This window comes from Anopheles bellator, chromosome 1, assembly GCF_943735745.2.
Source record: "Anopheles bellator chromosome 1, idAnoBellAS_SP24_06.2, whole genome shotgun sequence".
NCBI classification, from domain to species: domain Eukaryota; kingdom Metazoa; phylum Arthropoda; class Insecta; order Diptera; family Culicidae; genus Anopheles; species Anopheles bellator.
Genome location: NC_071285.1, coordinates 31,726,327 through 31,754,188, shown reverse-complemented (window position 1 = coordinate 31,754,188; position 27,862 = coordinate 31,726,327). Strand labels below are relative to the sequence as shown.

General features: G+C 40.7%; 2 protein-coding genes across 3 annotated transcripts; both read left to right on the top strand.

Annotated features, from left to right (window-relative positions):
• Positions 1 to 14: 14 nt before the first annotated feature.
• Positions 15 to 18,424, top strand: LOC131206311 (protein GDAP2 homolog). Of its 2 annotated transcripts, XM_058198826.1 has the most exons (13): positions 15 to 154; positions 1,927 to 2,005; positions 2,258 to 2,472; positions 3,126 to 3,262; positions 3,833 to 3,965; positions 4,043 to 4,152; positions 4,219 to 4,461; positions 5,306 to 5,430; positions 6,682 to 6,779; positions 14,818 to 14,971; positions 15,037 to 15,176; positions 15,263 to 15,461; positions 15,544 to 18,424. In XM_058198826.1, exons 2-13 carry the CDS (start codon positions 1,931 to 1,933, stop codon positions 15,598 to 15,600), a joined length of 1,686 nt encoding a protein of 561 aa, XP_058054809.1. In that variant the 5' UTR covers positions 15 to 154; positions 1,927 to 1,930; the 3' UTR covers positions 15,601 to 18,424. The 2 variants fall into 2 exon arrangements, with proteins under 2 accessions (XP_058054809.1, XP_058054810.1); XM_058198827.1 differs by lacking the exons at positions 15 to 154; positions 1,927 to 2,005; positions 2,258 to 2,472; ... (2 more) ...; positions 4,043 to 4,152; positions 4,219 to 4,461 and adding an exon at positions 5,075 to 5,232.
• Positions 18,425 to 20,544: 2,120 nt separating this feature from the next.
• On the top strand, positions 20,545 to 27,642 carry LOC131215436 (uncharacterized). Its single transcript, XM_058209825.1, has 7 exons — positions 20,545 to 21,000; positions 21,069 to 21,257; positions 21,323 to 25,154; positions 25,232 to 25,438; positions 25,505 to 26,639; positions 26,866 to 27,248; positions 27,314 to 27,642. The coding sequence occupies exons 1-7, from the start codon at positions 20,545 to 20,547 to the stop codon at positions 27,538 to 27,540; spliced, it is 6,429 nt and encodes a 2,142-aa protein (XP_058065808.1). The 3' UTR covers positions 27,541 to 27,642.
• Positions 27,643 to 27,862: the final 220 nt, after the last annotated feature.

Sequence of the window (27,862 nt, the reverse complement as noted above, 5' to 3'; positions counted from 1 at the left end):
ACGTGAGTAGGAGATAATAGAAAAGAATTACTCTAGAGCTCTAGAGCTTGTGTCGGCATATTCGATATATTAACCTGCCTGATTAGCTGTTTGAATACGGTTTGCAAGTGCCAAATTACTCACCTTCAACGGTGTGGAATGAAGATTCAATCAGGTAGGACTTTACCACGGTGTGATAGACATCGCTGATAACACTACTCAAATGTTGATAAATCGCAGTGTGTGACACATGAGTAATAGTATGACCTGCTTACTCAACAAGTAATGTTCATCGTACATGGGTTTCAACTCGATTTGTGTTTTTAGCAACTGTGGTGTGAACTGAAGGGTTTTAAACATACATGGTGAGCGCAAAGATTGTGAAACTGGCGGCATAAAAAAAATGTGTGTGACGCTCATTAAATAGACAATAGTGACGCACCTATTGTAGAAGCACAATTGTTTCATTCTATTGATGGCCAAATATGGGACATACTCGCTTACTTCATGCGGGAGACTATTTGTCAAACATCATTAAAACGATCGCAGGAGATTGAATGTGCTGCATGACACGAAAATAAAGCTGTTCCTATCGGATACAGCACTTTTTAAGGGACGTTAGGTTCTTGGCCCCGCAATGCCGCGTAAAATCATGGGGACCATTGGCTTCAGAAAACCACGGTTACCAACCTACTACGGTGAAAATTAAGGAGAATATGCACTGTTCATTATTCAGTACTTAATGTTAGAATTCAACAAAGGCTTATCGTTATGGTGTTTAGAATGTCCACATTTTTATTTTGATAAATAACTGTAAAGTAATGAACGGCGAACCTAGTATCTAGCATACTACATATGGTATGTATGTATATACACATGTTTTACTTGTTACAGCATTACAAGATATGTAATATGAGATAGATTATAGTTGCAACAGCCCGAGCACGTTGAGTAACTTCTTAGTATCGTGCACTTCGGAGACTTAAAAAATGTAACTTGCCGGTACAAGCTTATACAGAATAGTTAATTTATTACAACAAAAATGTGTCGGCTAAAAGACGAACAGGTGTCAATTTCTTATACGTCAGCAAACCAAAATCGTTGATTGGTATGATAGAACATTATTTGCGTCACCTAATACATTACCACTGAACTTCTAGCAGAACATTGACGCAAAGCCATGTATGAGTGCTTAGGTGAATTCAAGAGTACATCCCCAAAACCTCCGAACCGTTGAAACCGCATCGGATAGGTCAAACACAAGCTTTGCAAACCGCAAGACCGGTTTCGCGGATGACGACCTATTCGATTGCAACCGTTCGAATCGAGAAGCAACTACACGCCCACGTTAAAGCACTGCTGAAATCGTTGTTACGTTCAAGATTCACAAAGAAGCATGCTTACATTGCACAGAAACTACTCATCGACACAGCATATAAGCAGCAATCCCACATGCACGCACAGATACCTGGGTTAGCTTGACAGCACCAGCCACTTGCCAGCAGGCGCGAATGTTTCGCTCGATGAATATTTAATAATATAATGTGTCCCACATCCTCGTGGCAAGTTAAAACAGCACCACCTGTGGGCTTTTAACCACACCAGCTGCGGGTTGTTGCACACCAACACTTTGAAAGACAAGCCAGTTTAGCTTAAGAGCAAGAAATAGCAACTGTTCCAGTTAACTTCAGGTTGTCTTACTGTGTCAAAGTTTCATTTAATTTTTACTGCCATTGTGGAGGATTCATTCGCAAATTTCCTCTCGGGCGAGTAACACCCAACAAAAGGGCTCAGTAAATGCTGCAAAATCTTAAGTAAAACCGCTTTCCGAGTGTAAGAATGTATGAATGATTCTCTTTCATTTTTCATTTCATAAAATCATTCGATTGATACATGAATCGGCGGTATGAACGGTATGCCACTATCGATGTTACATTTGCAACGCAGAGCGATGAGACTAGTGCCTGACATCTACAATGAAAATATTGAGACGGCACTAAGAAGAATCGCGAAGCAACCCACGCAAGTAAATATAAAATTTGCCTAATTCTTTTGTTCAGTTGCCTTTTTTTCACGGTTTCCGGAGCCACCACAAGAAGGCGTTTCGAAGCGTTTCTTCCTTGTCTCACTTTTGAAACATGTGGTCTCCTTCTAAAGCCAACACAAATCTTGTTGAAAAAAGAAAGCGTATTTCTAAGGATTCTTTCATAATTATCGCATTTGTTTTGTCTGCCTTTTTCTAATCCTTTTCGTTACCGACCGCGTTTCCTGTCCGCAGTTCGCGTTAGACAAACTGCAGCAACGTCAGCAGAAAGAACAACGCCAGTATCAGCAACAATTCGTTACTCTTGGTAGTCTGACGCGTTGGAGTGAGCATCATAAGGACAGTCAACCGACGGATTACAGCCAATTTTCAGCGAACCCCGACGTTGCAAAGCACCCAACCAGTCCGTTCCCGTGCGATGGTCAGATCAACAATCGTTTCGTAATTTGGTGAGTGGGAGGCCCTTGCAAATATCGATTTACGGTTATGGTTTTTTTTCTAGTCCTAAGTGCATTCAGCCTTGTCATTGTTGTTGGGCGGCAAACAAGGCACTGCTTGAATGTTCCGATGTATTGCTGTAAACTGATAGACTCGTCACTAAAAGTGCTTTAAACCTTTTTTACTGACATCAGAATTTAGCTTTGACAGTGACTCAAAAACAATCTCTATACCGCTTCGAATGAAAGGTCGCCAAGCTTTCAGGATCATTTGTTTCGAGGCCATCAAGAACTGTATTGCAGGGAAACTAAAAAAGACTTGTTTCGAGCAAACATGACAGGTATTGATTTTTATACTTTGCTGGTATCAATAATTTCAACATGGTGAATCGTTTTAGTAGAATTTTCAATCACCAGCTTTGGCACGGCTCTTCGGTCAGAGTGTAATGGTACCATTAGTTGAATACTGATTTGCATGACTTAATGTTTACGTCACTTTTTGACTTTGAATTATATAAGGACAAAAACTAAAAAATAGTACGTCAAACAAGCGAATCGACATTGTTTCATAAACAAGGGATTTATTATAATTTTATAATATAATTTTTATTATGATTGTTATATTTTTATTGTACAACATCAGATAATGTTTTCCATTCTTTTAGGGAAGGCGATATTTCTCAACTGAAGGTAGATGCAATCACAAATAGCACTGACAAGACGCTAACTGAAAAAAATCAAACTTCAAAAAAGAGTTTTGGTCGGGCTGGCACAGCTTCTACTTTCATTCACGACGTAAACCGTATGTATATTCAATAATTGGGGTTTGAACAGTAGTTAAATATTTTTATGTTTCACAAAAATACAAATTTAATATCTGTCAGGATGGATCTGAATTTTAAAAAAACAAAGCAATCAGACATATTTTAATATTTGGATTCCTTCTCTTTTTGGCGTTAGTTACTTCCGCACCGTTTAATTCATCGTCGACTGTTAAAGGTTTCTCCAGAAAGTCAGAAAGATATTTTCGTAATAACTAATAACATAATAACTAGCCTAACCAATCGCACCAATTTCGTTTCGCGTAAAATTAATTTTTGGTAATAAAAGTGGTAATAAACGCCATTCCATGTCTCTCAGTGTACTTAATTGAATTCTGGAAGAAGTAAACTCAAAATCATTCATTCTTAATTCACACACCTAATAGAACTGGTACTCTCGAGAGGTAAAGTAGATTTGGTTAAAAAATCGAATAAAGCCATTTGAATTACTTTCAGACCGAATTTTAAATTTGCAAACATATACGTTGATTAGGGACAAGTAATTGAAAACATGTAAATACAGTTGTTTTTTTATCATTTCTTTGGAACAGAATGCAAAACTGGTGAAGTTTTTGTGACCCCTGGATTTTTCTTACCTTCTAAGTACGTAATACACACCGTCAGCCCTATTTACAGTGAAAAACACAAGACAGCGTCGGAAGCTATACTTCATACTTGTTATCGGTAAGAGTTTTTCGTGCATAACTTGATTCAAGGATAATTCACAAAATATCAATTATTAATTTTACTCGTGGTTTTAGGAACGTGTTGTATAAAGCAAGAGAGCTAGGATTTGGAACGGTTGCGTTATGTGATATTAGTTCGGTACAGAGAAATTTTCCACCTGCAACTTCTGCCCATATAGCATTGCGTACGTATAATTGTGTTAACGGATTGGGTTTCATTTGTTAAAGCGGGAAACGTTTCCATCCGACAGGAACAATTCGCCGATTTTTGGAGCAATACCGCGCCGAAATTGTGATATTTTGCCTTGAATCAAATGAACGGAGTATCTACGAAATAGTAGCGCCGCTTTATTTTCCACGCGATCGACTTGAAGAGGAAAGTGCCCTGTTGCAATTGCCGAAAGATATCGGCGACCTGTATGGTGAACGACAGCAGCTAACTGATCGTCAAATCAGAATCATTCATAATCCTCAGCATTTCGTCATGATAGAAGGTAAGTAAATGGGGCTAAATGCCTAAAGTAACAGCATAAATAAAAATTCTTAGGACATCTTTTTTTGCTTTTTGACTGTTTAATTCGTTGTTATGATCTTATGGTTATGGTGTGATGTTGGTAACACTTATGAACGCGCCTTAAGTTAGGCAATTTTGCTAGCTTGAATGTTTAACTTTGTTCACATGGGTCACATGGAATTGATGCTTGAATTACGTGTAGGAAGTTTAAGAAAATTGTAGGTTTAAATCCTTCGTACTCGATATCAGTAACATCACTGCGTTCAGTCAAACAAAAAAACTTTATACTATACGTTCAAATAATTTCTTCAAATTGGACAAGCTTTCTTCAGATATCTTGCACTGAGATACGTACTTGTTTAAAATTGAAGGTTCGGGAGTTCGTTTTTTCAACTCTCTTACATTCTCCCTTGAGATGCTTTGATCTCTCAGCACATGCGATAGACCAACAGTTTACTGTCTAGTAGCGGACTGCGCTCATCGTTCTCTTGCAAGCATATCGGATGAATGCCGCAGCTACTCTTGTTAGATAGCCCCTTCCGGCGTTGTTTTCGAGGCCGTGTATGCTGTTATCGCAGACTCCTGATCAGTTGCTGCTTGCACTAGTTTGCTGCGGTAGTGCGCGGTTTATGCGTGAATTTTATCAAGTTTTTACAGCAAATTATAGTGTGGACTGAAGTTGTAATTAATAGTGGTGTGAGACAAAGCGTGCTCATTAGAAAGATGATAAACAACTCATTTGAATTTTCCTGTAAACCAAACTTTTTGAATATTGTGTTATTCATATTACGAACGGCCATTAAAAACATTCTATTTCTTTACAGCTGATGACGACTCTGATACCAGCCCACACGACTTGGAAATGGGTTCTGACGTGGAGTATAGTAATATCAACCTGAGTCTGGCAGCTCAACTAACCGGTACAGCGCACTCTTTTACACAAATGCAGGTGAGGTGTACTACATTTAAAAATAAACGCATTTCACTCATTTAACGCATTATGCATCATTCAACAACGCAGGGTTTTTAAATGAATTTTAGCTTTGCTTTGATAATCCCTAACATTGGTTTACGGTGGTGGTCTAGGCAAATGTGCCTATCATTCAGGCGTCCTAGGCTTTCTAGCGGTAAACGTATTGACTACGTGACCTCTTCACACCAAAACCCTGATGACATCCCCAATTCCTGTAAACTGTCCAACCTGTATCGTGTCAATGAGTAGTTTACGATCATCATTTGTGCCAAAATACGTACCATGTGTGCATGTGTGTGCATGTTTTAACATCACTGTGCTATGTCGAACGTAGAAAAAGCAAAAAATGAAAATGTAAATGCGAATACAACAGGATACAGTGGTGACATACAAGAAAAATCTTGCTGAGTGTCACTGTGATGTGCCAAGTGAGATAAAGTAATAAGGCCTTAGATTGCAAGTGTTGACCAACAAAGTTGATTTATAACGCATGGCGACTTTTTCTTTACCTTTGACGTTTTGTTGCATTTTATCTAGAGCTTTTGTTCCATTGGAAAACTTGAAATTCCTTTCAATGTAGTAGAATTTAACTACTTCATAGCGTTAAGCATTAACAAAAGAGAACTTTGTATTTTAAGTCAAGTAACTTTCTTATATGTTTAAAGAAGCTGTGAGCTCAGTGAGTTACATCTTGACATCTTATATTGGCCATTTGTCTTACATTTGTTTGTTGCCACGAATAATTTATAAAAGTTCATCAGGTCGGCTTATTTATCTGAGTGCTTGGAGAGAATTTGTTCTATGTCCATTCAATGTTATATTTTTCCTTTCTGTGCTGTATCCTCAGCCGTCAGCGAGGAAGTATTCTGTGGCTAATGTTACGCTGCAAACATTCATACGGAGGTTTGCTTTCTTATATACTGATTTTATTATATACACTGGAATTAATGGAGCAGGTACTCCAGCCCATTATATTTTTCATTTATTAGCAACTTTGAATGAATATTATGCGAAATGATAACACAAATAGAGAAAGCGTGAAGGTTAAGCAAAACGAAGGCTGCGGGACTGTGTGGGTTGTTCCAGGAAATCATATTTCATTCATACTAGATCTGTAACCACGACACATTGTGGCATTTTGATTGTAAATGGTAGTTTGTAGTATTTATTGTTTATATTGAATGGTATTTATTATTGGTTTTATTTTTTTTACTACATTTTTTCCAGGGAGACTTGGATAGACAACGCTTACTTGGTGATCGACCTCGTATGGTGTATGAAAGTGTGCTTGATGATGGTCTTGAAGGAATAGAACATCAAGAAAGGTAAGTGAAATCTGAAAAGAGAAATATAATAGTGCTAGTGTATTTTCAGAGTAAATTCTGTGATTTATTGTTCATCATATACATAACACAAAACTTTTTCCACCATAAAGTATTGTTACTTCGTGTCGCAATTGCTGGGGTTTCTTGATAAGCGAATTCAATTTTAAAGCTTTTGCATGCATGAGTACTGTAAGAAAAGGCTCGGGAGCCGCTTTTGATAAAGTTAAGCTTTAGTACATCTAAAAGCTTATACCTTTAGTCGATGTGCTCATATCGCTTCGTAGGTTCGCTTAAACGTACGCGACACTATCATTCTATTTGTTGTGCTTTCGCAGCGTGTCACGAGCTTTTAAAATGTTGTTTGTGAAGTATTAGGCACGTTCGTATAATGCAACATTCGTTCCAAGTACGAATGGATAACATTGTGAATGTGTCTTCAAAAGCTTAACTGACGAAATTTTCGAGCATCTTGCTAGGTATTTTTTTGTGCAATGTAATAAAGTAATTAAGTAAAGTAAAGTAAAGTAAAGTAAAGTAAGTACCCCCGCTGATAGAGTAGTCGGTAACGCTCTTCGCTGTCAGCGCAGCTGGCCAGGGTTCGAATCCCGGGATCGGTTGTCGCTCAACCGGCCATGGTTTCGATTCCCGATACCGGCGCTGACAGAAGGGGGGTTGGCGCGGGACCAACAACCCCGCCCGTAAAAACGAACTGTTACGGATAGATAGCACCAGGGATAATTGACATTAACATTGTCTCTGGTGCAGGCCAAGACCGCACAGCGGTTGTAGTGCCAAAGAAGAAGAAGAATAAAGTAATTTATTATTCTTTCTATCTGTGCCTAACCGTACTACATACAACTTACCATCTTAACATAACAAGTTAATGCACTCAGAACATGAACTGACGTGTTCCGTAGTGCATCTGAATAATCGTTGCAGATGCGATATTTGAGCTATTTAAGCCAATAAGATTTGAAGTTGACATTGTATATTACATTTTGTGCTTTATACTTCGTTTATGTCTATGTCTAAAACTGTGTATATTTACCTGTCAATAGCTCTTCTTGCATGTTTTTCTATATCCATTCTATCTACAACTTAACTTTAACTTGCAATTTACTTAAGTTTTATTTCACTGTCATAATGCATTGTTTCGCATTGTCAGTGGCGTGAAAGTTTCGTGAGTGATTATAATTTTATTATATTATTATGTATTAAGTTATCGTATCGAAAAGTTGCAGTTTTTGGTTTTCCAATTATCGTACTACACTGTTATTATTATTATTGAACATTTTCTTTTATTGATAAAAAAACTGAAACTTGCTGGATTCTTCGAACAAAGCAGTTATGCATTTATTCTGCAAGTTCTGTAAAACTGTAAATAATTTATGCCATGAATATTTCGATGTTTGATCTATACTGGTGGTGTAACAAACAGTTGATTTGTTCAAATGAACATGTAATGCGTAGCAAAATGCGGTTTTATCTCGTTTGAATCCTTTGCAACAGGATCAGATATGTTTTCGAAGTCTTCCATTTATGATACACGTTCAACTTTATTATAGTAATGATATATTCGTTGCGTGGCTCTCTGGAATCACGTTAAATGAATGCTCAAACGGGTGGCAAAATTGTAAATTCTTTTGTCTAGGTTGTTGGTGGGATATCTTTGTAAATTATCTCTGTTAAAATCTCAAAAATCTGTCTCTGTCTATCTCGAGAAAATCAAATAAGATAACATCACGTTTGCGATTTGCGCCTCCAAAAATGCTCGGAGAATTTAAAGAAACCTTGGTTGTTGTGTCAATACATAAAGATAAACTGTTGGGATAAACTTTTTTTTAAATTTCGAACAAAGTACGTAAAGTCATGCGGCGCACGTTCAATTTACATTTAACCATAGCGCAGTCATATCATTTTCATCCATCTGCATTATGACGGTAATCGCTCTGCAGTTGCTCTTAGATCGTAACCATAAAATCTGCGTCATTCTTCTTGTATCTTACTTTCCGACGGTTACTTTCATAAAGGAGCACGTATGTTTGAAATATAATGTTGCTCCCGTTAGCATTCAGGTACGGCTTTAGCTTTTTTCTACTTTCTTCTGGCACATTCTAAACATTAGTTTCTAGCTTTGAACTATGAAACTTGATTAATCTTTAGTTATTTTGTTCGATATCAAAAATAAAAACACACACACAGTCAATCATGCCTCAATCAAATATAAAAGGAAACTAATGTAATATTAAAAACATCTTTTTTGCAATTATGTCTTCAATATTTAGTTCACCTTTACTGGTGGATTGCGAGTGAGTATTTTCAAAATTGTTCTCTAGGTTTCCGTTTTGTTAGTAATGCCACAACTACAGTAACAATTTTACTTATTTTAAAATAAGTTTTGGGAATCACGTTTTTTATATTTCCCTTTGATTTACTATGTAGTATTTAGCTTCTTGATATTTGTGTATGTGTTTAACTTTGATAAACTGTTTGAAATCATAGTAGTATCACACATAAAAAATCGTTTGAATTTTTTGATATATTTAAGCATGAGGATGTTTAACATTTGCATTGTTGTTCTACTCTGATAACATACTGTTTTTGGACAAGAAAATCATACCTTTCTTAATTATTCTAAGTGTTGCAGGGCTCATAAAGTATTTCCTCCTTTGTCAAGATGATTTTTAACGCTTTGATTATGATTATTTCATTCCCAAATATTTTTTTCATCAAAATATGTGATAAAGCTTAAAGTAATTGAAGGATTGGCGTAGCTCATAGGGCGTAGCTATGGGATTCAGAGCGAATAGTTAGAGAGTCTGTGCCGTGTGATAATGATAGGGAAGAGTAGGGATTTATTGATCAGATTTTGTTACACACAGTCTTATAACTTTTAACTTAAGCCTAAAAAAGTAACGGAATTTGATAGGATCGATTTGACTGAATTTAAATCCGTACAGTTCTGATGTAAGCTCTCTGTACACAATGTGTTCTCTGGCTCTCTTATTTTTCCTTAGGAGTGAAGTTTCCTTTGGTTGAAGCAGAGAAAAAGAGCGTTGAGAGATGTGAAATCAACAGCTCGGTGAGCAAAGTTTGCTCACCAACAACCATTCACCATAAAACTCGAAACGGTGCTGCTCACGGCTGGCAGCTCTCCTTTCGTTTCGTTGGTGCTTCAGTCATCGACCAGCACTAGGTGTTTCAACAGTTGGAATTGTTTTAGCGCGCCCGACTCTAGTATCAATTTTGAGTTTGATTTGTGCGCGATTATCACATCTGAGTGGTTTCAGTTCGAATTTGGCCGCTCGTTTTGTTCACCGGAGTAACGGAACAATTTCTCGTACTCTACCATTTCATATTAGCTGGCTAAAGTGATTATTTTTCGATCAAAACCGTCATTGTCGCTTGCTGCTGGTGCGTTTTCGCAGCTTTCATCGATTCGGCTGTTACGTTGCTTCTTCGTGTAGAGCAGCGAGTGTAGTGATTTTCCTGGTGATGAGAAGAAAAATCTATTTTTAAACAATCAGACTTCTCTCTTTAATCGTCACTGTGTTTTTCTCATTCGATAGTGGGAAGAGAATTCGTGTATTGTCGTCGTACAGAGTCGTGATTCTCTTTCAGGACCCCCGCTTTAGGGAGAGAAAAATAAGGTTTCCATCGCATTTTCCGGTGTTTGCGCCGAACCCATGAATAGAATACTTAGTAACAAAAACAGTGTATGCACTTGAGCTGAACTTCTTGTTTGTGAGAGAAGGAAAAAAATCAAATTGTTCTAAAAAGTTTTAGTGCTTACTATCTATCATTGTGGAACAATTTGGTTCATGGCAATTCAGAATTGAATCGAGAATATGCGTAATGCGTAATGCTAGTCGAGCGAGGCGATTATCAAGTGAGTTCTGGTTTTAAATCGTGAACGCGCACAATGGAAATGCCGGTGTCAATCATTTTGTGTTGAAAATACTTTTTCTCGATGCGCACTCAGCGAACTTGGCACAGTGTTTAATGCATACATTATTAAGCTACTATTAAATTCATAATATCAAAGTGGCATCCGTAAATTGGCTATGTAATTGGTGACGAATCAATTTGTATTCTTAATTTGTGTTGCATCACCTTCGCATTCACTGGTTTTACGTCGCTTTGTGTAAAATCATTAAAAAATTACCGAAGCGTAAAATTATTATCGGATAATATAAGTGGTTGGACAGCAATACCAGGTGAAACGTGTCCAGCGTGAAGAAAGAGACTTGAGTTGCTAGTGTCTGAATCATACTCTCCGTATTGCACAAACATGGCACAAATGGTTGCAATGGAATCGATCGATTTGAACGACGCGACCATCAGCATTCCACCCGAAATCCGGGTGGACCAGATACACATTGAAACACCGGAGGAAAGGTGAGATATTCACCGTTATACTCGATAAATAATGGGTAAACTCTGTCGGTTTGGGTTAGCAACGAAGAAGGATGTAAACGAATACCCAAATTGAGATCACATTCTCTCTGGTCAAGATGATGCGCGGCTCAAAAGGCGAATATTGAATGAAGGTCTTATGTGGGGCTTATGTGAATCATGCCATAGCTATAAATAAACTAAGCACAGAGCTGGTTGTGCGCAATTGAAACCTCCAAACATTGAAAATGCCAGTGTTAGGGTAGGCTGTAAGGATTTGTGGTTATTTTCTAACTAGGAAATAGCTTAGGCGATCATGTGGAGCTGAAAAAAGCATCCGATCGATTGAACGAGTTTAGAATAGATTATGCATTTTCCATTATACGCACCTAATGCGCACTTAGAAATCCATATACATTGTAAACATCATTTTCTTGCATGCATTTTTCCAAATAACATACACCTTCCAAACTACGTGCCCTTCAAGCTGTCTAAATGCTAAAAGTAATATGATATGCACCGTGAATTGGCAAACACCTAGCACTGTAAGCACAGTAGCTTGCAAATGCCAAACGCCATAGTTTGTGTTAGAAGGTAATGATGGAAAACAAAAAGAAACTTTTAACGTCCTTCTAAAAAACTAATTAACGCTTCACACGAACTCATACTTTCTAACTAAATAGCACGTAACTATTTTACTATGCGTTTTGAAGGTACACCTCATTCCTCATCTACACTTTCAATAGGCACCTTTCGGATCGCATCACGGAACCATTCGGCTTTCACAAGTATTGTGAACCGTTTTCATAAGTTGTCATTCAACACTTTGTTCAGATTATACCATGCGGTCAAGTTACATGATGTAACAGTTTATTGCGTTTCCTACTGCGTAATGATAGGTCACAGTATAACATTTCACTTGATACTGTGAAGGTGCTATAGTGTTGCTTTGCACGACTTAGAGTTATTTTTTAATGGCTGCTTTGAATGAATGGCACATGTTCTCTACGGGGAATTGTTACAGAATGCAGCCAACTTTCCCGTAATTTAATTTATCTCTTATCTAAGTCAGAATCAGAGGGATGTGGAATTTTGGTTTTTACGGTAAATTTGTTTTACCTTGTCCAAAATTTAATAATTTAACATATTTTGCATATTTGAATGGAATAACCAATGAACCAGCTTTGAACAAATTAAAACCTGATAAATATACTGATAATAAAGAACTGATAAGATTGGGCTTCGAGTACAAAAATCACTCTTTTCTATGTTTTTGCTTGTCTTGTTTGTGTTATATGTTTCACCTTAGCAACTGCTTACAAGCTTAATCGTGTTATAGGTTGTAGTTATTTTTTGTTTATGGCAGGTAAAATTTTATTTTTATTAACGTATAGAAGGATGTAATTCATATTCTCCAGTTTGTTTTGGTTCGTGGTTTGGTTAAATTATCACTTTTATGAACTGTTATTTTCAACATATGACGTCTCAGAGCAACAAGTCTTTCATATAACATTATGAAAATTCCCTTATAGTCAATATGTTTAAGTTAGCTTTGACAGGCATACAACGATTATTCAATTCTGTACTTATTGTTTTTTATGCATTCTTTTATTGTTTTTTTTGTATAAGGCATTGTTATTTGAACTACCCTTTTTAGTGTTCAGTTTTTTTCTTTTGTTTAAAACATTCGTTTCAAATGTTTGTTATATTAATAGTACCATTGGCGGCATTGCAGATGTTTTTTTGATATTGATGTGGCCATTTTGTATCTTTTCTACACTTGCCTTGTTTCGTAGTAATTATAAGTTCGCTTCAAGTGTTTCAAATTTATTGCGTACAAGAATGATGGTGAACGAACGTATTGAATTGTAGTGAATTCTGTAACAACATTTATAACGTTCTCCGGTTGGATTGTTGGTTTTTTAAAACAAGTTTTCATACTTTTCAGACCACGATTCCAATGGATTCGAGCTTTACCGAAAAGCGTATTATGTCAATCGATCCAGTACTGAGATGGTTTTTTCTCTTTTCTAGTACGACCACAGAAAACTATTGTCCGGAGATGATTGGGCATGTACTAGCCACACACGTCGGCAAACGGACTCGAATTCTAGACGGGTCGTTTACGTATGTTGAGCTGATGAAGCACTACAACTCGTCGCTTGACGATAGCGAATGGCAAAAGGAAAACCTGTTAGTACCAATCCACAGAGCGATTTCAAAGAGCTGCTTCTTTTCGCGGCTATGATTTTGAGAAATGCGTTTTTGGCTAAATTGCTTTTCGTGGACTTGATTTTAAGATATTTTGTTATTTTAAATTTTGATTTTTTAAATATCAAACTACTATTGCTTATTACATCGTTTTATTACTTGCAATAATTTTATTCGTTTGATTTGCGCTGATATCGGACGTTTTTTGGCAATCATTAGTAAATCACGATAATGTGCCGTGTATAATTTTGTATTTGATTTGTAGTGTAGTGCTATGTGTCACACCTTTTCAAAGTCCATGACTCAACATGATAATTGTTGTGTTAGCAGCAAAGTGATAATCAACGAAATTATGATAGACTTTCTAAATATTTTACTGATTCACTCGCTGGAGTATGTGTGGTCCATGTTTTGTCCATAGAAACTCACAATTGAAATGTGTGCTGTGTTTGGGAATACGTTTTGCGAAGATGTCTTCACATACTAAAGAATTTTCGAAAACGTATCAGAGGATATAGGAGATCAGGTTGATGTTGATAGTCATCTTAACATCATTAAATAATGTTAGCCTAATGGCAAGAATGGACGAATTGTTCTCGCATAAAACGGGCATGGAACGTAATAAAAGAGTATTACATTGTGAACACTGCCAAGACTAGAGACTCAAACACGTTTTCCTTCAGTAACCTTTATCAACAAAAGCACGTATCGCTTAATTATTTCTTCCTTTATCCTAGAGTGGACATAAATTCAAGGGCAAATTTCAAGGTTTCTCATGCAATGAATATGTGTTTCTGATGGCTATTGAGACAAAAGCCAGCGGGTGCAATCTTTTAATGTGTAAGCAAGGTACGGCGAAAACCAAAATTGTAGCGTCGAGCCTTGACCACGTTCGAAGGTCGTCCTTGATGTGACGTGGGGATCTCATTGGAGACGGATTGCTGGTTTTGCTTTTTATGGCATATTTCCATCCTATTTTTTCAGCTTGACGTACACGGTGGAATTTAATTACATTTAAGCCTGAAGCGACCCAAGCTGATGAAGTGACATTCGAGTGCGATATATGGATGCTTCAGTTCAATCTTTTCTAATTGTAGAATATGGATTAATAGGTCCATAAACTCAAAAATGTCTCAGCGTAGCTTTTTGATTGAAGCATAAAATGAGCCCTTTTTGGATCATAGATGATTCCAATCAATGATTGTAATAAACCTTTACGGTTCATGGTATGATCACTTTCTGGTTCGGAATGATCACCATCAACACGGACATTTGAGAATCGTCCTGCAGAACGCTGATTGAAAATACATTTCCAATAAATGATTTATTTAATGTCAAAATGAAATCATATTTAGGTTAATTGATGTTATTGTGTTACTTTGAGCTGGATTTTCAAATTAATGAGTTTCTACACCCTTTTTTCAATTGTTAGATACGAGAGGTTACTAAGACGAGCCAAAACGGAAGACCTATCGGAAGTGTCTGGCATTGGATGTCTGTATCAAAGTGGCGTTGATAGACTTGGCCGACCTGTTGTTGTGTTTTGTGGCAAATGGTTTCCTGCACATAACATCGATCTAGAGAAGGTTGCATTCAATGGCATTATATTATAACTTAAACAATTGTGTAACAAAACTAATTTCAACAATAGGCCTTGCTCTATCTGATATACCTACTGGACCCAATCGTCAAAGGTGATTACGTGATCGCTTATTTCCACACTCTGACCAGTTCAAACAACTACCCTTCTCTACAATGGCTGAAGGATGTCTATAGCATACTGCCGTACAAGTAAGTAGTGCCACGAAATGCATATTTTTCGGTAATGTACCATTAGATGCCGAAATTCATTTGGAAAACTGAATGTGTGTTTTTAGATACAAGAAAAATTTAAAAGCGTTCTATATCGTGCATCCAACCTTTTGGACAAAAATGATGACTTGGTGGTTCACAACGTTTATGGCTCCAGCGATCAAAACTAAAGTTCATTCACTTCCTGGTGTGGAGCACTTATATTCTGCCATCGCGAAGGATCAGTTAGAGATTCCGGCCTATATAACCGAGTATGACATGGCGGTAAGTTCCACACTGGTTGAAGAGTTTGTGTAAGGATCCGATCCGATTTTAGTTTTCATTTTGGTTTTTATAACAATTTCAGACGAATGGTATACATTACTTCCAACCTATTACCAACACTTCTTCGCCAGCATCCTAAGTGTCGAACAACGCTTTACTAAGCTTTCGTCTAAGCGGTCAGCTATGAATTAACTTTGTGCACAAGGGATCATTATACTCCGGAAGCTCGTTACGGTACCACCGTTCTCCACCAAAGCGTCAAATTTTCATCCAGTCAAACGTTTACACCTATTGCTAGTAAATGCCTCAACCTATACCTTTAGCAGAAAATCGTTTCGTTGAACTTTATTTAGGTGAAAGTATTGTCATGTTAAAAATATTGTAGTAAGTAGAACTGAAACCGAAATCTTGGCTTCCCATTGAAAGTTGCGTATGGTAGGAAGGTGGTTGGATGGAAGGAAATTAAGGCAGGTAATAGGTAGCTCTATCCAGTGAACTGTCTTATTTAAAGCACAGTTCGGCAGCTTATGAGTTGATTCCGTATGTTACACGCTGTTGTTTTTAAATTTATGTTTAACAAATATCGTTCAATACGTCGTCACGTGAGTTGCGTGCGTGTAGGAGCTAAATAGAACAAAATAACTACAAATGTATCAATATCGATAGCAATCCAAATCAATTCACGATAAAACATGAAGTTTGACTAGATCATTGTTTGATAGAATCAACTACCCGACTAAGTCCCAGAAATTTGTCGTTGACCGCGTAAAAATGACTTGTATTTCCAACTTTATTTAACCTTTGATATTGATATGCTCGTTTAGCGCGTTAGCAATCATACCGGGTGTTGGAATTAATTCGATTCGATTCAAACAGCATATTTGGGTGGGTATAACTTTAGACAACCAAATATCAGATAGTTTTCCTCAAGTTGGAGCATTGTTACTAGAGCCGAACTAACAAGACTTTTAACCAAATGTACTTGGTTACTTGTTTTTTTATCCACGTAGACTAGAATGATGTTTGGAAATATAAAATACGTGTATTGAATTAGTTTATATTTTGCTAAATCTGTTTTGACAGATCATTGTTACTAAAATGTTCCATTGTTATCATGCCCAGAGTGTCTTTCGATAATAAATGTGTGCACCACGGTGTATACTGTTACTTCATTTCAATACGTTGACGCAATCAAACAACTTCTAACTTACAAGTGCATGCACGTATTTCGTGGAAGAAAATTCAACTAGCAACTAATTGTTAATGTGAACTTTTTCGCGAAACAACGTTGAACAAGGAGATTATTATATACGATATATAAAACCTGTTAAACCTAGATATGAACCGTTTATACTAGATATGAACCGAGCTTTGGATCTCGATGAAGCATGCGAATGCGTTAAAACTACAAAACAGAAACCGAGAGAAGTAGTAGAAGAAACTGCATGAGATGATAACAACACTAGCAATAGCCCATTTATTTGATACATATAAAATGTATGTATGGATATAAGTAAAGATACATACATATAATGACAACTTAGTAGCATATACTGATTTATAAGTAAGCATTGCGAAAACGTAATCCTGGTGTGAATTGTTTTAGAGAAAATCGAAACGAGGACGATTACAGATAAATAAAAGGGTTATGTTTTACTAGAAAAAGACATCGGATGTCTTTTCTCTGTGTGCTTCTCAACTTATCTTGAAAAATGGCAAATCATTAATTACAGGACAGGTTATTCTACACAAAAAATTAAAAAAAATCTTTCCTGATCGAGACTATTAATAGACGGTTATTTGGTGATTTACATGTAGTTTTTACAGACCGCGTTACATTAGTTTTGAGATTGTGCATTTCGGAACCTAAGAAAGGAACTCTTGAAAGCTGAAACAGTATTAGTTGGAATAGTATGCTTTGAGACATAACTTTTGGCTTAAGGGAAGGAAACGAAAGTTATGAAAAATGCAAACTACCCACTGTTGCATTTTCTGCTTCTGTTGCCCTTGTATTGTTTTGTATTATTGAAATAGGAGCTTTAACTAACGAAGCCCTTTAAACTATCTCGAATGTTTTGCTCCTTATTTGGATGTTATTATTTGTCCCGCTGTCTGTCTCATAATCGTGTGCCAATTTTCCTTCGTGATTGCAATTTCGTATAGTGAAACCTGAAATACAATGACGACAAAAAACAATCATTCCACATACAAAATGGAAATAACATTCTTACAAAGTACGATTGCATCCCAACAAAATTTTCAGGGCTTGTAGATAAAATAGTGTAAAGCTAGTCAAACAATGGCAAATGAAACGAAAAACTTTACAGCTAAGTTGTGAAATATAATAAATGAATCATTCGCGGCAAGAGTCAAAACATGGCGAATCAAAACGGTGGCTTTGAAATTATTTGGCAAAAAGCACACACAACGCGAAGCTAAAATCAGCAGATGAACCAAGCAAACACCAATTACTTGTCTTGTGCTTGAGAGATGAAAAGTACACAAAATAAGAAACCCGACCGATAGCTTATACTTTAGATTATAATAGTTACCATACGATGTATGATTTACGTTGAAGTTTGACTTAAAGCTTGTAGTGATCAGTGGCGAGCACATATTGAATTGGGTGAAGCGCACTTATTTAGGGAAGGATGTAAACCAAAATAGTCGTTCTCCAGCAAGGAATCCAATGAATAGGGTACGCCTGACTCATGGTATGTATATAAAACAATCGTGTTTTGTTGCGAGAACTTGAACCATTTAGGACATAAATGAAAACTCCCAAACTGTTTGCAGCAGCGTAGCATAGCCAGGCCGACCAAAACGCTCGTAATAGGAATGCTTTACCCAAGCAGCTCAAGAATATTCAAGATTATTTCTATTCGTATGTGCGAAACCATATAATCAGATACAGGGCAGTGTTTGAGGATAACAAAACACTAAAAATAAAAAGCATGTTGATTGATTGGTTGACTGGAAATGTCCAACTACTGATGACTTCTCATTACGATATGACCAGAAACCCAGACAAATCTTGAATGACCAAATGATCGTTACATCACCGTTGTAAACGATTGTGTTTTCGTGGCTACGTTCTCTATTTCTTCCAAGTTTTGTTTACTTTCTGCGTACATTGACTTTTGCCCGAACAATTTGCCGTGCATTTTTCTTTTCTGCAACTGAGAGTGGTTTAAGTTCTTTCAGTTCAGCAGTTTGCTGCAACTAGGCTCGATGGCGGCGCTTTTTTAAATTTTAGTTTTTTCGTTAAAAGGTTTCAGGACGATACCGTTCTCCGATGGCGCCACGCCAGGATATCCCTCGGAAAGGTGTCCATATCATGATATCCAGCACCCCGAGCGCATGTCTTGAAGCTGGGTCGTCCAGGTGAGCGCCTAACGCGACATTATTAGACCAAAGTCTAGACATTACTCAAATGAACGAACAGACCGCTACACCAAAGCCGCTGGAAGACTCTCCCGTGTCCCAGTTAATGTGCCACTTCGAAGACGTTTAAACGGACGTTTTTCACTGTGAAACCGATTAATCGGTGCAGCAGGACGGATAATCTACGGACGAGCCATTCTTCTCCCTGTAATTCTTCAATATTTGCCATCGTACGACGTCGTGTGCGGGCATTCGGGATTCTTGTAGTTGAGATGCTCTCCTCCGCTTTTAATTCGAATTTCTTCCAATCAAAAAGAAGATCGAAAACCAAACAACAAATCTAAATGCATTTTTTTTAGTGACGGTTACGTACGGTGACGGTTACGGACAGCGTTACGAAACTCTATCATCTTCTCAAGGACATACAAACATACAAACAAACTATAAGCCATCGTCACTCATCAGCGAGAAGATCCTGTAGGCGTTTTGTTGTTTAGGATAGATTTGGTTGAGATTGCAGTCACAATGCATCGATTCGCCATTCCAACATTGGACGGGCGCCAAAACCGCCAGGGCCAGGGCCAGTTTTACGAAGTCATGGTAGATCATGCTGGTTGAAGATCGATCGATCGTTACTTTATCCGGTTCTTTATAGAGTGATGGAAAGCAGTATTCTTTTCCATTGATTTCACATCGGCAACTTAGCATCGTTATGCCACTTTCAACACTAAACGCCATCATTCACTTACTTTTGAATTTTTCTCACTTTAATAATCTTTAATTGTTGATAGATGATGATGGTCATGTCCGTAATCACACTTTGATTGCTTTATCATTGGGCTTCTAGTACTGCTATCTGATTGTAATTTATCAGATAAGAAAACCAATCGCCGGATGCTAGATAGTGGCCTATCATACACCGCGCGAACCGACAAATTTTAAGAAGCAATAGCGGTGGGGTCAGTCTGTTGAAAGGTGATGCGCCGAACAGTTGTGGCACGACCAATACTCTCGAAACAAGTCCTGCCGAGTGAAAGTGTCCGTTGTTTATCTGTCGTATTTCAACACGAGTTTCATCGGTTTGCCTTTTCTCCGCGAACAATGCTAAAAATTAGTTCCAATGGTAGTTAAATCGTTTTCTCTGGTTGATGAGCGACCAGGCCGCTTGTGGTGGTGGCTGTGGTTGGTTGTGCTGCCGATACTGTTGTTCCCGTGTTCAGGAGCAGACGATTTAGGTGAGAAATATTGGCCACTGGGCAGTGGCACTCTACCAACCTGTAACTAGAAAACGTGCTCCGAAATATGCCTGCCACATATGATATCAACGACGTCTCATCAAAAGTTTGAGTAACTGGGCAACAAAGTAAAGTGCCAACGATACATGACGTTATCTGACGAGCAATTACATCCATCATGCATTTGTTAATTGATTGTTCGAACAGTCCATTTAATGTGCCGCACTAATGTCGTGGACATTTGACGGATTGGATCGGCATGTAGTTAGCGGACAGTTGAAAGCCGAAAACTACACCAAACCAGAAAATTCCTAGGGCTTACCACATTGTTCACCACAAACTGTTAGGATTCTGTTAGGCTGCGATAACTATGTGGAGCAAGGCCGTCTTTCGTCTTTGTCGGATATTTGGCTCATGACTTCACCTTGCCTTTGTTTCCAATGAAATATTGCTTCTGCCAAACAATGAGTATACGTACTAACCGAGACACTGTACACCATCCAGATTGCGCTTCTCCGTCGCTTTCTTTCAGCGGTCTGTTTCCGGCAGTACCGGAAGTTTCTACTACCGTTGGGGTGGGATATACGCTGGCCACATATGAGGTCACAAACGTTAAATCTGTTAGCGTGAATCCCGCGGATGATGATAAGCCGGTATATATTGACGCCACGATTGGCGATGGAAAGCTTATCATCACGACGAACGAACAGTTCACCCGCTTCGAAGAGCTCGATAGTTACGCGTACTTTTTCAATATCGTCGTTTTCCTGTGCGAGTCTGGGACGGTACGGCAGATGAGCTTCAGGCAGAACATCAAGGAGGAGAACAATCACCAGCCACAATTTAGCCAAGGAGTGTACGACATCAAGGTTCCGCTGCCGCTCCCGCGGGACTTTGACATACAGTTGTTTGCAGACTACGTAAGATGCACCCGGCAATCCGGACTACATCCGGCAATGATGACCGACTGATTCGTCTTCGTTTACAGGGCAACCGGATAGTGGCCTATGATAAGGATATAACAAAGAATAAGATAACGTTCACGATCGATGAGAATGATTACTTCACCGTGTCCTCCAGTGCTGGGTCTTCTCGGGCAGAGTTCGTTGCGCAGGTCAAAACGAAACACGCCTTAACGAAGATTACGCAGCCAATAACGCTGCAAATTTCCGCACAGGTAAATTAACTGCCCCTTGTTGTGGCAAAAGATTATCATTTCGACTATTTCTGTACTTTCCCAAGGACGAGTGGGTTCCACCATTGACAGGATACGCCCGGTTAACAGTGTCCAGTGATCCAGTCAACGAATTCGTCGTACCACCAGAGTTTGGACAAAGTCTGTATAAAACGGAACACAAGATAGGAGATACATTTGATGCTCGTTATGTCAGCTTACTGCCCGGTACCTACGATTCGACGGTACAGTATCAAGTGATCGGTGACGACGGAGTTTTTTTCCTTCTCAATGCCAGCTTCGATCGACAAACAGCTGCCGTGTCGTTACGCCCAGGTGCAGAGATTGCGGAAGGAGGAAAGCGAATTCTCACCACCGTCATCGAAGCTAGCAGGACGGGGGCCGAAAATGTCGGTCGAACGGCGTTTGTCGTTGAAGTGACGAGCGTGGCGCCCGTCGACTTTGAAGAGTCTCTCTACACCGGTTCCATTGCGGTGAGCAAGGAAATAACCCTCGTCAAACCGATTAGCATCAAACCGGAGACTGGCGACGACAGTGTAAAAGTGGCGCTCGCCGGAGAGGATGCCAAATATTTCACCGCCACCCTCAGTAACAACCGGGTGACGATTAGGACCTCTGAGTCACTTTCGGACGAAGTAATCGCAACGAACAGTTTCTTTCTGCTAACCGTTCAGGCCGAGAAAGCTAACGCGGCCATAAGCGAAACGCTGCTGGTGTTGTCGATCGTGAAACCCGACACGAAGATACCTCAATTTGAACGGTCCGTATACGAAGGAACTTTCGCCGCCTCTACCGGGGTCCTGGAGCTTCCGGTAATCAAAATTTCGTCAGACAGCTACGTGGAAGGGTTGACGTTTAGCTACCGGGGCGATGTGGATCTCTTCACCGTGCGAACTGCGGAAGGGACAGTTAGTATTGTGCCGAACAATATCACCCCGGAGAAGTTGGCAGGCAAAGCGTACCTTATTTTAACGATCGTTTGTACCTTGGACGGTGCAGAAGTGTCACATGCGGTTGCGATCATGAGCGTCGCACGTCCCGTGTCCGTGTTGCCAAAGTTTGCGAGCAACTTTCTGCAAGGCACGTTGGATGAGAACACGCTGGCACTGAGCGTTGCGAATGTCGAGATTCTGTCAGAGTCCTTTTCCGGTGACACCGTTGTTAGCTTGATCGATGAACGAGGCTTGTTCGAGATTTGGCCTTACATCCCGGACAATGTGTTCAAGGTGTACTTGAAGGGCACGGTGACCAGTGAATCGCTCCGTGGCACCACGCACGTGCTGTTGACCGTGGAGGCACAGAATCCCAACTCGGACAAGGCCTATTGTATGATCTCCGTAGATATCGTCCAGATCAAGGCGCCGGTGTTCGAGCGGCTAATCTACGACGCACTAATCGATGAGTCCACCAGGCAATTACAGGAACCACTGATAGTGAAGCTCCGGATCGAGACGGCCGACGAAAGTGTGCAGTTTTCGTTGGATGGAACGGATTCTCTGTACTTCACCTTGAAACCTGTCAATTCGCCTGTGGACGGTACAGAACTCATCCTGAAGGAGCCTTTGAGTGACACGGATTTGGAGACTCGCGATCACTTTCAGTTCACCGTCAGGGCAACGAAGCCCCGCTCGACGGGTGATGCGGCCGCCCCTGTCGTTGTGTACATCAAAAGGTTGTTCGTTAAATATCCACGATTTGTAAAACCTGTCTACAAGTCGCGGATATCGAAGGATATGCAGCTGATCGCCTTCGAAAACATCAGTCTCGAGCCAGGAAGCTTTGTGGAGACAGCCACAGTGTCGATACGAGACAGCAACACAGACCTGTTCGGAGTGCAGATGCTTGAGGGAACGGTGACAATACGGTTACTGAAGGAAATCTCACCCACCGATCTGAACGCTATAGAACACATTGAATTCGTTGTGGAATGTAAAAATCCGGAAATGGCCTCAGGATTTACTACCATTATCGTGGATATTGAGCGTGTCCCGAGCCCCGAATTCACACAGTTGCAGTACAATGGAGAACTGAAGGAAGGCGCCAACGATATCCGATTCAGTCTGCCGATGTCGCTCACACCGGAAACGGTTGACAGCAACATACGATACACCGTGGAAGGAACGGATGCTTCGTTAGTTCGGTTCGTGGAATCGGCCGATCGGAGTCTCGTTTGGTACCTCCGCGATAACGTTTCCGTCGAGCAAGTGAAAGCACGATCCGAAATATACTTCCTCGTGGTTGCCGTGAATCCTTCAAACACCCGGCAGCAGCCGGCATCTGTTGCTTCCTGTTTGGTGAAAATTTCGCACCCTGTCAACCCGATCTTCACACGTCCTTCGTACGAAGGAAGCCTCGTCGAAGGGCAACAGTCAGTAGAATTTACAGAAGAACCAATCACGCTGGAGAGGGCAAGTGTGCTGGAGACCACCGAAGTGACGATTAAAGATTCAACCTTCTTCGAAGCAACGATCGCCGATGATCGTAGCACCGTGCGAGTCCAATTAAAGGCCGGCGTAAAGTGGGATCAAATTCGTTCACAAGTCTACTTTAGCCTGGCGCTGCAAGCCTCTAACGCTGAATCCGATCTCGCAGAGGCCCACTTGTTGGTGAAAGTAGTAAACGCCCCGGCAGTAACGCCCGTTTTTACGAAGCCGATCTATCGGGGATCTCTGCAAGAGGGTACAAAGGTCGTTGTGTTTTCGGCCGCCGATGTAATTGCTGTAGATCCCGCCACGATAATGGACACGTTTCAGTTCTCCGCCACCGAAAACGATGCCGAGCTGTTTGACTTGGCGTTCACAGAAGAGAACATATTCAAAGTGGCGTTGCGTGAGGACATCGCACCAACGGCCATCGAAGGGCGCGATCTACTGAGCTTCGTCATAACCATCAACAACGCCTACAGTGCCGGCGATTCGGCGACTGTTTTGATAACCATTAAACTTGACGACATAATCAGCCCGATGTTTTCGCAATTGTTTTACAACGGAACCATTACCGCTGACGGTAACGAGCTCCAGTTGCACCAAGCGATCGTCTTAAACGCGGGTACCTTTAGTGAAAACACTGACGTTGGTCTCGGAGGGCCCGATGCACAATATTTCACCGTCTCACGCCAAGGAGCTACCGTTGAGATGAAACTGAGGGCCCCTTTCAATGGGGAACCTACCGGAACGAGCCATCTTAATGCGTACGTTCAGGCGACGAATCCTGGGAGCGATACGGCAACGGCATTCATCGCGATTGATGTTCAGAGCGTAGAGCCACCACAGTTCGTGCAAACGGCAGCGTATGGAATCCTAGCGGAAGGTTCACGTACCGTCACGTTCCCGGACGGATTGGAAGTGAAAATCGTGCTCTCCAGCACTGAAGCCGGATTCCAGTGGAACTTGGCGGACGACGATTACGAGCTGTTCGATGCCGTTTTAGTAGACGATCTCTTCCAGTTCACCTTAAAGGCCGGCGTGACGGACGAGCAGCTTGGGGCCACGACTTTGCTGACGTTTGGGGTGAGGCTTAAAAATCCTACAAGTGACCCAGTCTTGTCCAGGGTCGTGATTAGTCGCAAAATACCGGCACCGGCGTTCACCCAATCAGTTTACAGTGGATCGTTCACTGACGACCTCAGCCCTGTGCTCTCCGATGCGATCGCGATATCCGAGCACACTTTCTTCGATGGAGTTAGCGTAGTGATGAAGGAATCGAACGTAGACTTTCTTGCACTCGAACAAAACGGTCGTTACGTGCGATTGCGACTGTTAAGCCCGATCACCATTGCGGACTTTGAAGGACTAGAGACGGTTCATCTATTGATTGAAGCTCGAGCAGGTGAAGGCAGTACCGGATCTTGTTCGGTCGTGCTATCAGTTCCGGAAGGAAGTAAGCAACCCCTTCATGCTGCCCTTTGTGAAAAAATGACTTTAAACCCTTATGCTACTGTATGTTCTCCATTGCAGCACCCTGCATTCCATTGCCACCCATCGTGGATTGCACGAGTTGTTACAATTGCAGCACCAGCGGAGTGCTAGGTGATGTACCCGTGTTCGAATACGGCAGTTTTCGGTTCCAGCTGAGGGGCGATACAAGCGGTGCGATCGGATCCGTTAGAGCTACGGTGAAGGATCCGTTGGCCGCAGTCGATCATCAACTTATTACTGATGATGGTAAGTTGATTTTCGAAGTGCTTTTAGATATAGATTTTTAATCGCTTCTAAATTTCGTACCTTCAGCGTATCTAAAAACGTACCTCACAATAAGCGCTGAGGGGACACTACGCTTGCTATGGCCAATTGCCCCCGGTGAGTATCAGTTCTCTGTTCGCGCTCTTAACAGAGCAGCAGGAAAGCAATCTTCCGTTGGGGTCATGCTGGATGCTCTCAGTGAGTTCGAGTGTACGGAGCAGGGCATTAAAATGCCAACCGTGGACAAAACCTTGGTCGTGTTGCATCTGGACGAAGAAAGGCCACACCCGACCATCTTCCTAGTGGGGTTAAACGTGTGTGAGTACGAAGTTTTGAGCCAAAGCCCATCAAATGATTCCTGGCCATATTTTTACATCGACCCGGAGACTGGCTGGCTGGCGTCACGTAGTTTCGATCGAGAGGATCACAACCTGTTCGCCGGTATGGAGGTGCCCCAGTTTCAATTGCGCTTGAAATTGGTGTGTGGAAGCGAAACGTTATCCCGCGCCAAACGATCGCTCATCGAGACGGACACCATCAACTACGCACCGGACATGACGATAATTAGTGTTGTGGTCGACGATATAAACGATAACGATCCACGCTTCGTTCAGCCAGCGATCGCACCCGAAGCAACGGCCGTTGTCCATCTAGCGTTTCCTGAGCCAGCATTGGCCGCCAGACTAATGTTACCGTACCTAACCATTTTGGAGGCGACCGATGTGGATGAAGGGCTGAATGCGAAAATTCGATACAGTTTAGCGGAAAACGATCAGTTCGTGGTCGAACCGGGCAGTGGTGTGATATTTCCAGCCCGCAATGCTCTGAGAGAGGAAACACGTGTTGAACTCACTGCCATTGCTACGGATCGCGATGGGGAAGCCGATGGACGGAGTGCAAAACTGTCGCTGAGCGTACAACGGTTGGAAGTGAATCAAATCGCCATCGTCACGCTAGAGACTGCCGAGCAGGACGCGGTGAGTGGCTTCATCGAACAAATCAATGGGCAAGAAAATTTCCGCCTTGCAGTACTGCACCAAGCGTACATACCGTCGACTGATCGTGTTGTGGGACGAGAGGAGCAAAATGGGGTACAAATGCTCGATCAACACCGTACGGTGCGATTGGTGGTCTATGCAATGGACAACAGTAATGAACTGTTGCATGAAGACGTTATTCGAAGGTATGTAGGAGCATCTTCAATTTAAATGTGGACACGTTGGAGAGTAAAATGAACTCGCACTTTGAACTTTTGATGTTTAAAACTCACAAAATCTTTAAACTTTAAATGTTTAAAATTGAAAAGGTCATTCATTGTTGAGACGCCTCAATAGTATATCATATTCCGTACACTTCGGATACAGATTGAAATAGTTTTTATTAAATTCACCCCTTCCTTTCGTTTCAAGAGCGATTCTGGAAGCAGTTCCCAATCTGGAGGCATCGGCAATTGTGTCCGTCAACGAAGTCTTGTGCTCCGAACACGAGAATGCATGTGCAGAAAATCTACGGCACCAGTCAAGTCACAGCGGACTGATCGCGTCCACTTCCGTTTTGGGCGCGCTGTTACTTATCTGCTTGGCAGTCGGTAGCGTGCTGTACTTCAGGTACGTGCGACCACTGTCTAACGCGGGCAACAATGTATCCGATCTTGAGCAGTTGGAGAGTGACTTCGATCCCAGCCCTCCACCAACTCCACCGTCATTGGGAATTCCCAAAGGGAACAATTTGGAGCCAGCGACTCTGGAGGATCGTAAAATATCCATCAACATCTCCGGTATCACCATGCAAGGTGCGTAGCACACTAAGCCGTATGACCGCAGACAATAATCGGTGCTTAACTGTACTTCTCAACAGATTCAGAGGACAACTTCGTAGCAGGCAATCGGCTAGCGCGTGCTTTGGACGACCGATTAAATGAAGAAGATGAACATAACGTTACACCTGGGACGCAATCGACGAGTGTTCGGGAAGTTGGTAGCGAACCTAAAAACGTAAAATTCAATGAACTGGTTGAACGAATCGAGGTGCAGGAGCATCGCAGTGACGATGACGACGACTCGGTGTACCATGCCAGATTGTAAAAAACGCCTTTACGGCAAATGAAATGTATTCTCGACTTTACAACTTCGTAAGGGCAATTACGCATTTAAGCAATATGGAATAAAAACTCAACCAGCGTAGAGAAATTAGCTGGTCTAAGCTGAAACTTTACTTCGTAGTTCCTCGAGATGTTGTATGGAACATACAAATACCTCACTATTAATACACATTTGTAAAAGTTTGTGCAGAAAACAATGTGCGGATTAGGTGGGATTCACCACGAGGGTCGAAATATTATCAACATTTGTTGTGAACATTAAACTGTTGTGAAAAAATATATTAAAAAACACTTACAAACCCTAC

Excerpts from the sequence above, each read along its gene's own strand:
- LOC131206311 (XM_058198826.1), top strand. The coding sequence starts at position 1,931 with ATGAGACTAGTGCCTGACATCTACAATGAAAATATTGAGACGGCACTA. Across the intron at positions 4,153-4,218 it reads TTCTGCCCATATAGCATTGC|GAACAATTCGCCGATTTTTG; the intron begins GTACGTATAATT and ends TCCATCCGACAG. Across the intron at positions 15,177-15,262 it reads TATAGCATACTGCCGTACAA|ATACAAGAAAAATTTAAAAG; the intron begins GTAAGTAGTGCC and ends GTGTGTTTTTAG.
- LOC131215436 (XM_058209825.1), top strand. The coding sequence starts at position 20,545 with ATGAGTATACGTACTAACCGAGACACTGTACACCATCCAGATTGCGCT. Across the intron at positions 21,258-21,322 it reads CGCTGCAAATTTCCGCACAG|GACGAGTGGGTTCCACCATT; the intron begins GTAAATTAACTG and ends TACTTTCCCAAG. Across the intron at positions 25,155-25,231 it reads GCTATCAGTTCCGGAAGGAA|CACCCTGCATTCCATTGCCA; the intron begins GTAAGCAACCCC and ends TCTCCATTGCAG.